This window comes from Pyxicephalus adspersus, chromosome 10 (assembly GCF_032062135.1).
Source record: "Pyxicephalus adspersus chromosome 10, UCB_Pads_2.0, whole genome shotgun sequence".
Classification (NCBI taxonomy): domain Eukaryota; kingdom Metazoa; phylum Chordata; class Amphibia; order Anura; family Pyxicephalidae; genus Pyxicephalus; species Pyxicephalus adspersus.
Window position 1 is genome coordinate 24,289,116 of NC_092867.1, and position 18,251 is coordinate 24,307,366.

At 36.2% G+C, this 18,251-nt stretch overlaps 1 protein-coding gene and 1 long non-coding RNA gene across 3 annotated transcripts in view; one reads left to right on the top strand and one right to left on the bottom strand.

The window, feature by feature from the left end:
• Nucleotides 1-18,251, bottom strand: part of STYK1 (serine/threonine/tyrosine kinase 1) — a 27,972-nt gene continuing 9,721 nt past the window's right edge. For both annotated transcript variants that reach the window (XM_072424372.1, XM_072424371.1), the window contains exons 2-10: nucleotides 17,649-17,746; nucleotides 16,729-16,857; nucleotides 11,170-11,409; nucleotides 10,057-10,238; nucleotides 8,189-8,272; nucleotides 6,840-7,048; nucleotides 5,022-5,062; nucleotides 3,269-3,365; nucleotides 1-2,324 (exon numbers count right to left, since the gene is read on the bottom strand). In XM_072424372.1, coding sequence (XP_072280473.1) covers nucleotides 2,120-2,324; nucleotides 3,269-3,365; nucleotides 5,022-5,062; nucleotides 6,840-7,048; nucleotides 8,189-8,272; nucleotides 10,057-10,238; nucleotides 11,170-11,409; nucleotides 16,729-16,857; nucleotides 17,649-17,718 — 1,257 coding nt within the window. In that variant the 5' untranslated portion in view covers nucleotides 17,719-17,746 and the 3' untranslated portion in view covers nucleotides 1-2,119. The remainder of the gene's footprint in view (nucleotides 2,325-3,268; nucleotides 3,366-5,021; nucleotides 5,063-6,839; nucleotides 7,049-8,188; nucleotides 8,273-10,056; nucleotides 10,239-11,169; nucleotides 11,410-16,728; nucleotides 16,858-17,648; nucleotides 17,747-18,251) is intronic.
• LOC140339604 (uncharacterized) overlaps nucleotides 16,794-18,251 on the top strand; it is a 13,717-nt gene continuing 12,259 nt past the window's right edge. The window contains exon 1 of the long non-coding RNA XR_011922488.1: nucleotides 16,794-16,927. This is a non-coding gene — a long non-coding RNA (uncharacterized lncRNA). The remainder of the gene's footprint in view (nucleotides 16,928-18,251) is intronic.

The window sequence follows — 18,251 nt, forward strand, 5'->3', positions numbered from 1 at the left end:
TATGACAGTCTTAACTAAACAAAAATATTTTATTAAATATACCTTATTTTAATGTGCAACATTCAGTGTTTTCATATTATTCAAGCAGCCTGAGATGAAGGTGCCAGAGACTGTGGTTTATTCCTCAGCTAATCATGTGGCATTATTCATTTAAGATGTAAATTTTGCACCCAATGTTGGATGCTCAACAATGTTTAAAGGTTTTTAAAGTTCTTTAAAGTTTTATTTTTCTGAGGTGCCACCTGCTGGTGAATTCTATAACTGTAGCACCTCTAGTCATTCTAGGGATAAGGGACTTGATTTATTAAAGCTCTCCAAGGCTAGAGAGGGATACATTTTCTTCAGTGAATCTGGGTCACCCAGCAAACCTGAAATCAATATGGCCCAGAGTTCAAAACATTTGCTAGCAAATTGCAAATTACTTTGAAGAAATCCATTCCAGGTTTGTTGGATCACCCAGCTTCACTGAAGAAAGTGTATTCTTTCCAGCCTTGGAGAGCTTTAATAAATCAGGGCCAAGGAGTAGAATATAGACAACAGTGCAGGAAAGAGGTGGGGGCTGATATGGTAACTTTAAAGAAATCCTAAACATGGGTATTTAATTGTATAAGGTACAGAATGGGAAATGCCACTTTATCTTTTTAACATCATCATAACAACAGTAATAACAGCATACATGACATGATTTACAGTCTTAATATACTCATTCTACTTTCCTGATGTGTGAATACAGCAGTTGTATGATCTGAACCATTTATCGTGAAGACTTAGCCAATCCAATCACAAGCTATGCCCATCAGAAGAGGGTTGGGGATTTAGACATGACCCAGCAACCATCAGAGTAACATATCTCCTAAGTCCTGGTAGTTAAATGATGGACAGTGCCATCACCTCTTACTTAAGTACATCAGTAGTGTTTGTAATCATTTTTGGGCCAATTTTGCAACTGGCCCAAATGTACAAGATTCATTTTGGTTCTAATAGGACCAAATAAACTAAATAAACTGACCTATGCTTCTTGTATAAATCATTTATAAATACACATTATTTATAGCTTCTGGCCTCCAGATAGTGAAAATAGAAAATGGCTCACAGGTATACATACAGGTAAAAAGATGTTCCCGTTTTCAGAACAAAGGATCCCAATTTAGATTGATTGTAACGACCACTGAGCAATGCCTTGCCATTGCTTCCATTAAAGAATACCTGTATTATTGAGAATGTGTAGGCTACCATTGCTGGCCACTCTTTGCCATGCTGGGTGGCAACACATCTAGACCACAGAAATTTTTTTCTACTTTTTAAAAGGTCCCAGAATTGCAAAGACAGGGATGTATCTTTGCTATAGTTAAGGACCATGGTCCACCACATCTTAAAAGAGCAAAACCTCAAATGATTACAGCCTAATTTAATACAAATATTCCCATTGATCTAACACGAAAACATGATTGTAAAGCAGCAACATCCAATATGTACAGTACCTTTACTGGGGCAAGGAATATCCTGTATTTACAGTACCTTTCCCGGGACAAGTGACCTTAGCAGGAGAAATGGCTGAAGTGTGTCCATCAACATGATTTTTAAAATACTTCCGCAGCATAGGTTGCAGGTCTTGCCCTATTTACCCCCCCCCCCCCCCCCTCAATACAGTGGACAAGGGGGACGTTTACCTCTCAGCCCAGCCTAACCTTTACAGCCCAAGTTTATAAACTCTATGGAAAAGTTTACTATCATGTTAAGCATTTCCATCAACACATCTTCAAATTTAAAAAAATAAAATATATTTGTAAACAGAATAAAAAAAAAATCACTGAGAAATGTGACAGTAGAGAGAAGTTGTATCAGTATCCTCCAATCCCCGTTGATGGTGACCGAGATTTTCCAGTATAGAGGATGGTCATTTCTTCACTGTCCAGGGACCATTGACAAAGGATTAGAAATGTTAATGTAACATTCCAATGATTGGATCAGAGTCTTTTTTTCTATTTGCCTTCCATAGTAAAGTACACAAAATCCCTTCATATACCAAAAAAAGAAAGGAAAAAGTAACCGTTTATATAAATAAATAATTTCAAGTCATTTTGTGACCACGTAAAGTCAGTCTTTGAAGAGGTTGCTGTTATAGAACAGTGTAATCAGTCTCCATTTTAATGGGCTCTGTCCCCGCCACACCTTCATATAGATCAGGAACAACAAGCTCAGGGACCTGCAGCACCGTCCTGTCGTCTGCAGTTTTCTTCCCATTTTCTAGGCGTTTACGCAGTTCAGAAAGGGAAATTCTGTCAGATACCTTCCATGTCCAACAAGACTTCATAATATTGTATCTGAAGAAAAAAGAGAATGCATGAAAAATGTCTTACAAATGAAGACCCAATCATAACTCTTTTAGGTCAAGAACACGAACACTAACATTTAATTCACCTTCACAGACATCAACAGTACAGTTTATAATACTTTTTTTCTATTTGTCTAATACAGTCTTTGACTTTAGAAATCTGTGAAATTTTTTTAGGTCTCGGGGAAACCCTGCTAAAACCAACTTGTTAGGGGTCTATGGGAAAAAATGGAGACCAGTGGAAAGAATGCCCCCTTTACAGTGGTGCCTGGAATAACACCTTTTTAGACATTTTAAAACATCATTAGAGTCATGCAGCTGGCTCCACAGAGTGGTTATGGCCCGAGAAATATGCAGGCATCATTAAATGGGAGGTCAATCAGCCACATTCAGGAAACCCTTAGCAACCTCCAGAGGAACTCTAGGGTTCCATGTAACCATGGTCTAATACAGAGGTCGGCAAATTCTGGCCTTTACGCTAGATACAGCCTAGCCGGTAGTTTGTTCTGGCCTAACGCCCCCTGGCCGATCCAGCCTAATCCCAGACGGCAACCCGCGCAGAGCCAGAACAAACTATCTGAGCTTGAGCCACCGGAGCCGCATGTGGCTCTTGAGCCTTTATGTTGTGGCTCCCTTCCTTATTTACTGGGGCTGGAATTAACACTTCTGTGGCCATGGTAAATAGGGAAAAATCCCTCTCTACTGTATGCGTTGCGGAGAGGGATTTCCCTTTAGGGGTCGTTCCTGGTGGGGGGCAGAGCCATAAGGGCGAGACTCGAGAGACAATCTGGCCTAGTGTGCTCCTGCCTACCCCTGAAATGGCCTAGTGTCCAAATAAGTTTGCTGACCTCTGGTATAATATATTAAACATACTAACATAAAAAATTATGTTGAAAGCAATGGGAAAATAAAAAATATTGGATAGTCCCTTACAAATTCTGTTTACAGCTGGAGGGTCTCTTCATGATTTTACCACGCTGCAAATGCTGCAAGATAATGGAAGGTGGAACTTCTGGGAATGGAGGAGCTCCTGAAAACCAAAAGTGAGAAGATTTGATTAGGTGTTTTGAAAATTCCAAGATAAATGAACGTAGCAAACAGTGGAGGAGATGGCTTAAAATGACCTTCTATTTTAAAATGTGTAACTCATCAGCCACCAGGTTATTGATTGATTAATTCATAATGGATGTTACAAAACTGAAATGCATTTTCTCACAGTGTGATTCTATCTGCAATGGGGTTGGTGTGCGAATGGGGTAGAACATTTTCACATCCCAAATGAATTTTCAGTTTGTAAATTCACACTTCTAGTCAATAAAGTGAATGAATACCCAATTATTTGCAAAGAAAAAAAAACAGATTTTTGCTAGCCCATTTTTGGACTACTTGAAGACAACATAATGGACCTGATTTATTAAAGTTCTCCATAGACTATCATGGGGCAAATAAGATAGGAATGAGTTTCCAGATTAGTGAAACCAGAATAAAAATGGCTTTAAAGCCCAATCTAGTCCACCAGCTGAGTGGAGAGAACAAGGTGATTCTTGCACTACAGATTTGAAGTTCCTAGAGAAAAAGTTCAAACACACCTTTGATTGATGAGTTTGTATTTGCATCAGGCAACCACACCAACCAGATTTATAGTAGCCATATCACTGAAACTTGATCTCTGGCTATTATTCATTATTGAACTTTGTTCTTTACTGTTTGCTTTTCTAAATATGTAGGATAGCACAATATTGGTTCAGAAAAATGTAGATGCATTTACCCAGGATTACACTTTTCTAATTGGAAAATTTATGTTTCGACTTTTTTATTTTTTGTAATAAAATTAATTTAGTTATTTTAAATGTTAATACGTGTTTTGTTTTTGTTTACACAGCTATGACAAGACAGTAAAATTCTGTATTAAAAAATTGTAATAAGGTATAATGGCAAAAACGTGATAAAGAATGGTAATTGGAAAGAAAATACAATTAGATGACAGCTGCAAAAGTGAGTCATATTAAAGTGGCAGCTAAATGCACTAGTCACTAATTGACCTGCCAACACTTTATAATAGTATATCAAGTAGTCCTATGTCATCTCCTCACCTGGAACCTTTTCATTTAACTGATAATTAGCGCAATGACTAAATAACATACACTAGAAAAAGTACAGCTGTAGTCTTTGATATAAACGGATGAGCTGATTTGATATGGTCAGTACAGACGCTTTTCTTCCTTCAGTTTTTACACATAAGATAGCATTTATAGTTGAATTAATACAAATTATAAAAATAATGACTACCACCATAATGATCTCTATTATCACTAGGCTTCAGATCCAGCAGTTAATAACCATGTGTTTAACCATTTCAAATGTCATGGGCAACCACTTGGCGCCTAGGTGCAGTTATAAGGTTGTTTTTTTGGACAGAAAGATGATCTTTTGTATACAGATATTTGTCATCTATGGAAATAGTTGAGCAGCAAAACACCCTAAGATGCTGCATGTAGCACCCCAGACCCATGCAGCAACACAAGCAAAGTTCTGTTAAAAAACAGTTTAAAAGGAACATATTTATTTGATAAAAACCATAGCTTAGGGTTTACAGCTGGTTTACAGCTATTATCCATATTGAAAAATTAGCCTTTTAGCTACAGCTATAGCACAAATATTTTATTTTAAAGAAATCAACACTTACCTAAAGTTACCATTTCATAAAGAAGAATTCCAAAGGACCACCTAAAAGTAAAAACATAAAAAATAAATACAATAACCTTTTTTCACAGATCAAAACATACCACAAAATGAGTTGATAAGAGTGAATGACTACAAAATACGTACAGTTTTAAAACTACTGAGAATAAATTATAATATAGTAGTGCGTTTTATTAAAGTCAGAGTTGTTGCCTTGTTTTTAGGCTACAAAAGGCAATCCACTCAAGGTGCCATGCACTCACTTCTCCCATGTGAGGTCTCTCACAACCCATGTAATTATAAATATGCACATAACATAAAGTAGCAATATTTAGTTAAGAATTTAGCTGTTTGCCTACAGTTACACTTTAAGCTATAATGTCCATTACTACTTTCCACAGTAACTCTATCTTACAGTAAGTAAATACCATATAAATGAATGTATGCATTTCACACAAACATTATTATTATTAATATTTAGTTCTATAAACGGGTAAAGTGCCAGTAAATGTCATATTGGTAATTTCCTAAGTATTGTCCTATGTTGTAAAACCAGAAGTTTTACAGAGGTTTAGTTTGTAAAGTTCAAAAGTTCAGTAAATGTTTTTCCTGTTCCTTTTTACAAGCTATATACAATGTTATCATGGAAGAAATCAATCTCCTTATACCCACAAATATTTTCATACCATCACAATCCGATACCATTACCATTATTATGTATCTGAGTTGAAGGCTGATGAAATACCCATTTTAAAATAGCACTCCATGTAGATGGGAGCAGGGTGTTTCAGGATGGCAGAAGTGCCAAGATAAACAGAAATGGGCATAGCGAGACAAAATATAGTTGGCAGTGAGAGGCAGACAGGTGTCAGGTACCAGATGGCAACAAGGTCAGAAAAAGGCCAAGGTCAATAAACCAGGTAATATCATGCCTAACAAAGCCAAGTTTTTTAGGTGTGGATGAGGAAAGCAGGCCAAAAGTCAACAATAAGGGTAAGGGGTACATCCCCATAACAGAAAGAATTGTATTGAAATATACAGAGCACATATACATAGTATCATGGGTTTAGGTCCACTTTTACACTTCCTCCAAGCAGCGACAACTAAGGTTATATAGGAAGGTAAAGGGAGCAAAGGACCTTGGCCAGGGAAGAGAGTTTTTTTACATGCAGTTTTTACATTGGTGACAAAAGCCCTAGAGGATATTACATCTTATAAAGCTGTCAATCAAAGAAAAGTCTTTAATTCAGTCCAGCTACCTTTTCCTTGTACTTAAGGCCCTTATGTCTGGAGGAAAATAAATGTAATCACTTGATAGTGAAAGGATTCTTGACTGTAAGTTCTGTGTAAACGTGGCATAGGTAGTTGTAGAAAGTACTATAGATTGCTTTAATAAAAAGCTGGATGCATTTCTAGAAGCACATAATTTAGCTGGGTAAAAAAGTTTTAATGTAAAGAACAGAGACTGTTGATCCAGGGAACAAGGATGCCTATAGGGTTTTATCTGGGGTATGTTTATATCCCTAGTGGTTGAACTTGATGGACTTTTGTCCATATTTTTTCAACCTAACTGACTATGTAACCCAAGAGACAAAGAGATCAAGTAATATTCAGTGCTAGATTATAATCCTGTGAAGTAGATAAATTGTGCCTGTCCTACATTTGCTCTGTTGCTTGAAATGGCCTTGGCAAGAACATGTTGTTTCCAGATCTTAATGTACAATGATAGTAGCAATTGTAAGAACAAGTAGACATGGTATGGCTTTTTTATGATATACTGGTTTAGTTATAAAAAATAGGACAATGCTACACATCAACTCACACATCAGATTTGCTAGTAGCAGACAAATGAAGCAGACGCTCTGGAGCCATCCATTTTAGAGGAGTAGGCCGCCGCATGGGAAAAGATCCCCTAAGGTGCATTTCACAGGCTCCTTCCAGTCCCGTCAGTTTGGTGGTAAAATTATTCTGAATTAAAACATTTCGGGCTGCTACATCTCCATGCATCAGATTACGATCATGTAAGAATTCCTGTGGGAAAACCAGAATGGTTATGGTCAGATAAATTACCTATATCACAAATCAACACAGAAAAAAGGGTGAGGAAATATATAAAAGAAATGTAAATAGAACAGAACACAAAGGAAGCATATTATGTGTATATTGGACTATTACCAACACACAACAATACGAACCAATATGGAAGCTGCTCTAAAGTACAAAACACATACAAGATATAGTAGGTCAGTAGATTAAGAATAGTAACTTAGCACAGAAACCAGTTTTTACTAGTTACTTGAGCAAGCAAGTATGTTTTGCATGTTTCGCAGATGCCTCCTCTGCTTCTTTAGGAAAACTTATGATAGGAATAAATAGCTACGAACATTAATATTATTGATTCATTATTCATAACACAGCACATCATATTCTATTATAATATGTTACAGAGTTAAATAATAAATAAATAAAGATGGGAAAGAACAAATGTACATATATCACATGTTGATAGATAATCTTTTTTTAGAACAGATAAATTGAGCTACCAGAGAGTTGATAACTGTGCATAATACAAGTAACTAGTAAAAGCTGTTTATGATCCTAATAATATTAGTATTTTAATTTTATTTTATTAGACTAAGTATATACTATGACTCTCTCATCTCATCTCTTGTTTTATGACTGAATACACTACTAGCATTTGGTGGAACACCTTCGAGTCCACCAGTGGTTATTAAAAGCAGTCTCTACTAATCAGAACCAAACTAAATTTACAAAACGTAACCAGGAGCTAGATGTTTTTGGCATCTAGACATAAACAATCTTTTTTGCCTGCCTTTTTTTTTTGTCTACACTTAATGCTGCGTGCACCATGCTGTAATATGCTGTATTAAGCCAAGTATGCTGTGCAAAACTAATCATCATCAACATGTTTATTTCAAGAACCACTGCCTGCTTTGGGTCCAAGGCTGTACTAACACTTCAACATCAGCAGATAGTTTCATGACGTCCTGTGTGTCTTTATTTGAGCACATTGCCTTTGCACTGACTGATTTTGGATTTACAGGTAGAGAGCACAGCACAGGTAAAGTATCAAATCAACCTTCCTTGGTGCAAATTTAGTTTGTAGAGATGACAGGGCATGAAGAACATGAAAACTGCAAGTTCACATACCAATGCTGCTAGTATCTGTAGAGCGATATTGTAAACTTGGTTCTCTGTAATGTCATAGAGTATTCCATGCATTGACACAACATCCTGAAAGATAAAAGATAACATGGATAAAATATCATTCATGGCACATATTCCTTATAAGCAAACGATCATCTATTGTCTACCTGTATAGAGGAAGTGGGGTGCGGCAAGGAGTATTAGATTCTCAGCAAGTATAACATTCTGATCTCTACAAGGCAGGGACTTTCTTATCACTTTCTGGTTTCTATCTTTTTAGTTTAAATGATCACTCTCTGCATAATTATCTCCCCTGGGGAATGCACTTGAGTTTGTTCTTATCCTTCATTTTTATGAGGTAACCTGCTAAAAGAAGGTTACTATAGTGCTGTAACTTTAGATAGCTCATCATGCTCTGGGAATCTAGTTAACAATAAAAACTTTGGTATAACAAAATATGCAAACTACAAAAAGAGTTTCTAGTGCTCTTTTAAAAAGCAGGGCAAGAATAGGTGGCCTCTGCATATTGCATATATGCATAAAGGTTGATAGATATATTGGACGTCATTTTGTTAAATAAAAAAATATATAGGAAATTTGTCAGGCATGTCTGTTCTGCATGAGAACACAAACTGCTCACCTTGATGACTAAAACCTTTTTATTATTTCCCATAATCTCAGGTTATTGCTGTGTATAGTACTACCATAAACTAGCCCAAATAACTTGATCTCAATGCCAAAAAACAGCCAACCATTCCATGATAATGTTATCACTATAATAATGAGCTGTATCATTGTATGTCATTGTATTGCCATCTCATGCCTGTCAATGCCTTACTGGCCCCAACACACCTTGGAAATATAGTAACACTATCTCAACTTAGTCGCAGTGCCACACAGACTCCACAGTAACATTACCGCACAGGTGTGTACCTAACACAGGTGTAATATTTATCTCCTGGTCTTCAACAATTTTATATACAACAGCTAAGCCAAGACAAGCAAAAAGTATATGCTGTGCATAATAGGACAAACCCTGAAAGACAACACACTGTAAAAGAACTCTTGTATATACCTAATGAAATTGCATCCTTATAGGCACAAGCTGAATAAAGAGAAGAAATTCTCATGATGTAGAATGATGGTATTCATTGTCTGTAAAGTAGTAATAAAGTCATAAAGATATTCTTGCTTCTTGGGCAAATATTTAAAATCTTCTCATAGCTGCTCTCTTTTTTTGGTTCTCATGAGTGGTTGTAGAGCTGAATGTGGACAACGATATATTTTATTCATGCAAAGAGGTGTCTATATTCACCTTTACATCAGATTCTGCATGTTCAGACCGGGCAGACCTTTTTCAACATGGAAAAGACCTTGATCTTGCAAAGTGACTTGGAGGTGCATGTTATGGGATTATTTAAAGAGGGATCTGAGATGTGTGGTCATAGAAATGGCCTTCAAGATCTCATTTTCATTTCCCATTTTACTTACCATTGTAATACTGGTATTAGTTAAAAGAACGCAAATACTCAAGGATGGCATTTTCCAAGCAAAGTGCATTACTTATCCCATGGTAAGAGATGAACTAGCAATGCTGCCTGTAGTCGGTAGGAAATGGCTAGGTGGTGCTTGATATCCATCAGCCAAGGTGGGTTCTATCTGACATACTGCAGCTTGTAGTACACACTGTAAGCTTTTCACAGTGTGCAGTGTAATCATGGTAAGTAATTTCAGTACAGCAGAGGAGCCTGTACAACTGTGTAAGATAGAAGGTTGTAGTTTATAGAATAATTGGGAGAGGGATCTACCACAAATATTGATTGGAAACTAGAAGCTGATTTAAAAATTGAACATTTTTTTTTTTTCCTCACCCTTCGACAGTCCCAAAGAAAATGCAAAAGTGATCCTGGCTCCACACACTCCATCACCATACAGAAAGGCTTCTGTTCAAAACAGCACCCTATAATGTTCACCAAGTGAGGATGTGTCCCCAACCAGGCTTGAAATTCTGCCCTCTGTAGAAAATGACTTACGTCACTTGGCTCAGCACTGCCTGAAAAATTAGAGATAAGAATGTAATTTAATTACACGCAACTGTAAAACTAGAACAAATAGGTCAAAATAATATTTACTACTCAAAATATAGTACAGTTATTACGTCTTTTAAAGGTGAATTAATGCATCCCAATTAAAAAAAAAAATGAAAAGTTCTGCACATTCTTATGTCTCTCAAAAAAGTCTCATAAATATCGTTTGAGTCTTCCAGTGACTTCCATCTAATGCAACTTCCTGTGGTGGTGTGGAAACAATACAGCACTCCTCCTGAATTATAAGCAGAGTTGCCACTCTCATGTAGCCTGTGCCTGGACTCCAGTGGGAAAAAAGTTGCAAGGGGCACTTGTGCATCAACAGCTGGTCACACCTAGTCCCACCCACTGCTTCCTGGTTGATAACATTGTCAATATTGCTGAAATGTACCCATTATGAGGTGCAGTGTCCAGGAGTGGGGACCATTACATTACCATTAAATAAAACCCTAACATTATTTTAGGTCTTGAAGAACCTCTGTTAAAAAAACAATCTACAGCAAATATCTTCAGCAAACATTACCAAAATCAGTAAGTTATAAAAATAATAATGAGTAAAGTAAGAGACTAATTGATTATCACTTTTAACTTTAAAATTCTTTAAATTGAAAAGGTAATTGGAAGCAGGCCAATATGGTAGCCCTCAAACTATGAAGGAACTGCTTTAGATAAGAGGGTAGTCTTCAGTTACTTATGAAAACCTTTAGAAAGCCTGCAGGGATCCTAAGGTTTCAAGGAAACTTTGTTGATAATCACTGATTTATATTGTCATGTAGGATCCATTGTTTGTACTTTAGGTTACAGATGGCCTGGGTAGCCTGTACAGCACCTATATTGAAAGTGTACATATATATATATATATATTCATACTTATAGTATGGTATTGCATACACCTACCTTTCAGTTGTTTGACAACAATTTCTCTTTCTTGTATTACATCTTGTCCCCTTAGCACTGTTTTGTAAAGGGGACCAAACCTCCCTTCCCCCATTAACTGCAAGGGTTGCCCAATTCTCTCCCATGGTATCTCCAAGGCTAAGAGAGAGGAGTCTTTTGTTCTCAGCACATTTTCCATTGACAGTTCCTCCAATGAGATCCCCAAGTTCACAACTCCTTGGCTCTCCTGCCTCAGGTGGCCTACAAAAATACACAATAAAAAAATTATTATCTACTGCAAGCTGTAGAAAAATAACGAAACCATAATTATATTGAGTGAGGGAATGGGAGAGATTGTTTTTGTTTTATATAATCCAAAGTTTTATAAACTGTATATGTAGGTTTTATAGGTAAGGATCATATTTGTGTGACAGACAGATGAGTATTAGGAGTCATCCACACCACTTTCAATGGAGTAGGTACTCAGCACAGCACCGTTGCAAAGACAAGGCTAAATGCTTTGCCTTTTTTTCGGTTTTACATCAAAGGACCATTCTGGTATAGGATGGCACCTGTTACAATTAAATGAAGTGCACCAAGTTATGATTACTTAAAAACGAAGTTTTTCAGCTCATTTCTTATTCTTGTGTAGATAGAGATAAGTTAGTTTACTGGCTGGTATATTATATTTTTCAGAAACCACTTTGTCAGAAAATCCAAAAAAGCTTTTCAGAGAAGTTGTTAACCCTATACTGTTGTTGTTGTTGTTGTTAGCCTTATAACCTTAACCTTCAACCTTATATATTAAGGTATATACAATAAATAAATATTCCTTATTCACATCAAAAGATTTTTTGTTTAATTATCCTATTGGAAATAAAAATAAACATATTAGCCCCTACAATAAATTAGGCAATTATGTGATAAAAAAATGTTTTTCTAAATTATCCAGGAATTTGATAGGATTTTTATGGAGCCGCCTGTGTTTCTTGCTGCCTTCCATTGCTTGTTTTTACATCATGTATGGAAAGCTGTATGGACAATCATGAGCATTTCCATCATTGTAGGTAAAATAGGTTACAACTATGGTTCGTTGTTGAACTGATATGTATACATATTACTATATGTTTTATTTTTTTATTTTTTTTTTTAAAAGAGTTGAATATGTGTCTATATATTGTAGATCTCCTGACATGTCCTGAAGAAGCGGTCACATTTGCTGCGAAACACGTCAACTGATTTAACACCACTCTTGTTGGTGTCTACACAGGCGATTGGATGTACTATGTATAGAAAACAAATTTTATGCAGCTGCTACTATCATTGTTGTTGCTATTTTATACTTGAATAAATGTTTTATTGGTTTATACTAGATTCTAATTGGCCTTTAAAGTCCCACTATTGTGTGTTTTTGTTCAAAGTATAGCTTGTATCAGGGATGTGGCCTTGCAAAAAGACTGATAGAGGAATTTGTACACTTTTTTAACTTGTTTATTTTAATTTTGGAATGTGGCAGGATGTGTAGGATCAAAAGGTCGGAAAGCAGCAGACCCAGGTACTACATAGGAACATTTTATTGAAGTCCATGACAAATATAGGATTCAGGCTATGTTCATCCAATCCACCCATTTAATATGACAATTGAATATTATGATCCACTTTCTGTAGGTTTTACTTTATAAAGAATAGGGGACTTTATTTTCTGCACTGTGCTGGACACTACAAGTTTTTATGCACACTGCACTAAGGTTCCCAAATTTTGATGGTACTCTACTTGCTTTAGCACTCTAAAGCAAGCTAGGTGTAAATCTAATTTGCAAAACACATTGTAATGATAGATTTGTAATCAATAAAGCCATATAAATGAGTTCAATTTTCTAAGCTCATTATTATTAATATTATTATTATTAATATTTGTAATTGTAATAATATTAATAATAATAAACTGTGCTTATATAGCACCAACATATTGCAGCACTTTAAATAGGAGTTGCAAATGACAGACAGATACAGACAGACACAGGAGAAGGAGATAACCCTGCCCATAAAAGCTTACAATCTAAGAGGAATGGGAAGCTAATGAAACTTTGCAAAAATTGTGTTCTCAACTAGAAAACTTTGGGACAATATTTAAAACTCATACTTTTCTTTAAAATTTTCCATTCATCCCACACAGCTTTCAATAGGAATTGCCCGTTATTCAGGTCTACTGGCTACTGTCAGCACATGTTTATTTGTAGGTGTCCCCTCCTTTTAACTTTCCTTTCACAAGTATTGCACACGTATAACAAAATATTATTTAGGAATCCTGAATGACACATTAAAAGTAGCATGTGTTCTAACAGGATCGTACATATTTATGGTAACATTTATAGTTAGCATAGCCACATGCATGATTAACAATCAAACTAGCTGTGTAATGTCATGCATTTAGGAGACTGGATTACATCCTTTGGTGACTAAGGACAAAGAACAATTGTTAAAGTACGGTACTTTGTATAACTACCTAGCATTTAATCGGTACTTTGACAAGCTAACCTAAAATGAATGTGGCTGTACTTCTTAAAGCTCACCTGTCTAACATATAACTTTATAAGAGAACAACATGTACATCTTCCCTGATTACATGAATGTACACCTTACACCTTACTTTTGTTTTTTCATGGGAAAGGTAGCCATTCAGGTTTCAAAGTGGTCACAGCCAACTTTCTTGTGTTCTACTTAAGCCCCATACAGACTTTTATTAATTGTCATTTAGAACAGTTAATAGTGATTGTTTCGGGTGACAGTGGGAAGGAACAAGACATGCTGCTGTCCATTCTATGAAGAAGGGAGGGATGAAGGTGAACTGTAATGGGCCCTGCTGTGTCCCAATCTTTAGAAAACAGTCATTGTTTTTTGTGATGGTAGTTTAGTGATCTGCATAAGGGTTGGCTAAATGTTCAACAGATAAAATTAGAAAATAAATCCAGGCATATCCAGCACTCATATATTTGAGACTTCCTCTGTCAAAAAAGTGCACTTTGTGTTCAACTACTATGTTTTCCTTTTTAACCATGAAAAGTGCCAGCGTTGTGAAGCTCCTCTGCATATTGTGAGTGTTGAAAATACTTGCTAATTCAGGCATTTTGCAACATTCCAAGAAAAATTCTGCAATTATTGAAATATTGTCTCGTTTCCCGTTCTTAAAAGTACTTGCAATTTTACCCAAGCTGGGTTAAAAGACTTGAGCAGGTTTTGGCAGGTTTGGCTCAGATACAGAGATTGTGAGAATAATGGGCAGATCTTTCATCTCCCGCTGCTACAAACAGCTTTGCCAATTTGTGGAGAGGAGAGATAGTTCTCTGTTTTTTACTGCCCATCTGGATTTGACTTGCTTAATCTCAAATTGTAGCATACATACCAAGTTTATGCCCCTTCTTTGAATTTACGGGGAGGTTTATTCAACCTGCAGTTTAGCCACTTAACATTTAGGGCTTGTGCATGTATGAACAACTGAGTTCATTCAATTGCATGGAAATTTGATTGGATCTTTCCTGGGACAAAGAGATCAAGCAGGGTAGGATTGCACACAAGTGAATCATGTTGGCACTGCTGATAGACTGAACATTCATTAGATCAGAACGTTGTTTGGACTGGACTGTCATTTGAATGCAAAACTGGCAGGAGATCTGCTCATGTGTACTGAACCTTACTTCCCTAAAAAACAGCCAAGATGTCTGTTACCTAGCAGAGCAGAACAGTTTATCTCTGCCTGTCTTCATGAAGCTAAGATATTTATAGGGAAGATGACGTGTCCATTATAGAGACAAATCTGTCCTAGAACTAGCAAATGATTAAGGTAACTTCCATCACTGGATAGGAGACTCTACAGCAACAGATACCCACCATCCTTGCAGGTTCCAATAAAAATGGTATTGCAGCAGCCACAGTCAGCCTAAATGCTATTTTTAATGGAAATCTGTACTGACAGACTAGGGAGCCAGCCGTTTATGACTTATTGTTGAATAAATGCTGGTTAGTTAGCTCTCATGATGATTCAGTGCACTGAGTGCATTCAGCACTTTCTAAAGTCATTTGAAATTATTAGATAAGAGGATCCTGACTGTTTAAAAAATATTCTTTGAGGTAAAGTATTATGTCTTAAACCTATTTACAACTTTCCATAATACAGGGCATGGTGTCTGGGCACCCATTGATCCAAACTTAGCCTCTTATAGGGCAAAAAAGAATAGTCCTATGCTAATAACAGTTTCAGAAAAGTTGCAATTTTCATATTTTTGGGGGAGCTCTTTTGCTTTGCATTTTGCCAAAAATGTATTATCTTTTTATATCTGACAAACAACCTTTGGAGAGTATGACAGCAACATTCTTCAGTCTTTCAATATCAAACACAAGCTAGGCTACATTTACAAAATTGTCAGTATACACAAATACATTCAGTTTTGTAAATGGCTGGATATGCTTCTCCATTGTAAACTACAATGTTCTTTCATTAACACAAGGCGCTCTGTCCCATATTCTTGCTCACTTTACATATATCTGACAAGATCATTTTTTAACATTTTCTCAAAACCAATTTAATATGCCTCATTTATTGTCCATGCAAATCCAGTTCTACAAGGCCACTAAATACCGATTGCATCTAATATGGTATTTTTTTTTCTACCAGTCCCATCCAGTTTATGGTATTTGCATACCCATGTCAGTAGTACAGTGTACAGTAAAAGTGAAAGAATATTTTAGCTTTAATCTCACCATTTTCATGCAGATATTTAGGTTAGATATTTTACAGCACCACTGAGATAAGGAAAATGAGGGACTCCAGTGGCTAAATTAGCATTGGAGGTCAGGTAAAGGACTGAATGTAGGTTAAAGATTGGAAAGCTACAGGTTTGTCTTAAAATGAGTGTTTAAATGGTTTTAACATTAAACTGACCCATGCTTTTTCTTATGGAGGACAAACTAAAATGGTTACATAAGGGAACACACTCCCCATGTAGACGTAACAGTGTCATCTGTCCTAGTTATATTCACTTTTCCAGCATTTTCTTGCAGTTTATGTCTTGATGCACCTGGTGCTACAATTAAAGGTGTCAAAGAGGGGGAAGAGGGGCATCACTGCCCCAGTCATATGAAGGCATGTGTGCTAAACCACTGGCTGCTGGACCCAAATACTATAACAGGATTGAGGCCACAAGTTTCTCAATAGCCAAAAGCACCAGGTTTTGTTGTTGGTTCCAACAGAGACAGGGATTACGCAGCATATTGACTATTTTTTGCTTCTGTGCTGCTTCATTTGGCCTTTAGAAGGAGGAAAGAAAACCCTGTGTGAGCTCCAGACTGACGATTCGAAACTAACACAAGATTATGGATTCCAGCTGACAGTGAAAGTTGACAGAGACAAAATGAAAGCACCTAGCACTGGCCACTACATGAATTGCAACAAATATATAAAGTGGATTATGTAAAAAAAAGTGTTTTATATATAGTTATATTAGTTATATATTTATATTTAAATATTTTTGTAAAGGTATGGTCATTTTTACATTTATATATCATGCAGGAGAAATAAATTACCTTCGGGTGGTTTCTTTCTAGATTTCCATGCTCGATACCGAAGCCAAAGAATAATGGCAAGCAGAATGATAGTAATCCCGACTAGGAAGACAGGAACCACAATTACCTCATACTGGTGTGTTCGAACAACTGGAGAGGAAAGAATAGAAAAAGGTAAATCGGTGACCTTTTTCCAAGATGACTTTTAAATGCAAGTACGGTAAGTATAAGATCTCAGGTCCAGAAGACGTATTTTTATTATACATCTATATTTATCTTTATGCCATAGTATTTTTTTTCTGACCACAGACAGAATCTTAAACTGCGCTTTACCCCTGCCACAGGCTAATTCTAAATGTTTGTAAGTCAAATACAAAAAATTCATATATTGAAGGGTACCAATTCCTATAAAGGAGTGAATTTGTTTTCTTTATAAGGCCCTTTTTTGATTAATTTTCACTTGGGGATCCTAGAAAGTAACACTTTCTGTCCTAGAATGACAAATGCTTACTCTCCATACTTTATCTATGAAGTAGCTATCTTTATTAGCCCGGCAGAAATGGCATACCTCTCACATATGCTTGTGGGAGTTAATTTATACCCCTGGGCTGCTAGGGTACCTGGGATCCTAGCATTGTATACTAATGACTACATTTATAAAACAGGGAATCAGACATTCCCTCAAGGATTCCCTGGTGGAAATCTTCCAGGTCTATGTATTTCAATGAGAGTAATTGATTCCCACCAGGGAATGTTTAAGGAAATGTCAGATTCCCTCTTTTTTTCCTGTCCCCTAAACAAATTAAAATGCTTCCTGCTCATATTTTTTTATAGTGGAACCACCTAAAACTCAAACAACTGCAACCTGCAAATCCCATACTTAAAACAGTATATACAATATATTAACATATAAGAAGCAGAGATATCAAACTTAAACTTACTGCAGAGCTGGTCATTGCTGGAACAGTCCAATAAAGTTCGAGATGGTAATCTGATCTTTTGGTCATCCATTTTGAATTGCTGAGTTACTGGTTACAGCCTACATAGACACAAAACAAACTGTAGTTCATAATTTGAAATCACATTTCCTTAAGAATGTCATTTTATACCAATTTCCTTTATAGATTAAGAAATAAATGTATTGTGTAGAAGAGAATATTCCACTGCACTGGCCTTTTTCAAGTTATAAGCAGTCTACATCATTAACCTGAAAACTGCAACTGCAGAAAAAACAACATCTCATCCTTTGCCTAATAAAGCTGTTACTTATGAGGACCCGTCAGGCTTAACAGTCTACTTCCCCCTTGTTTTAGATTGCAAGCTCTTCTGGGCAGGGTCCTCTTCTTTTCCTGTGTAATTTTTGTATCTGTCTGTCATTTTCTACCCCTATTTAATGTACAGCGCTCCATAATATGTTGGTGCCTTATAAATACTGTTGTTTTTATTATTATTAATATTATTATTAATATTAATAATAATACCATAATAATAATAACAGTCATTTGGTTAAAAAACTGTAGTTACCACTCTTCTTAAGCATTTTG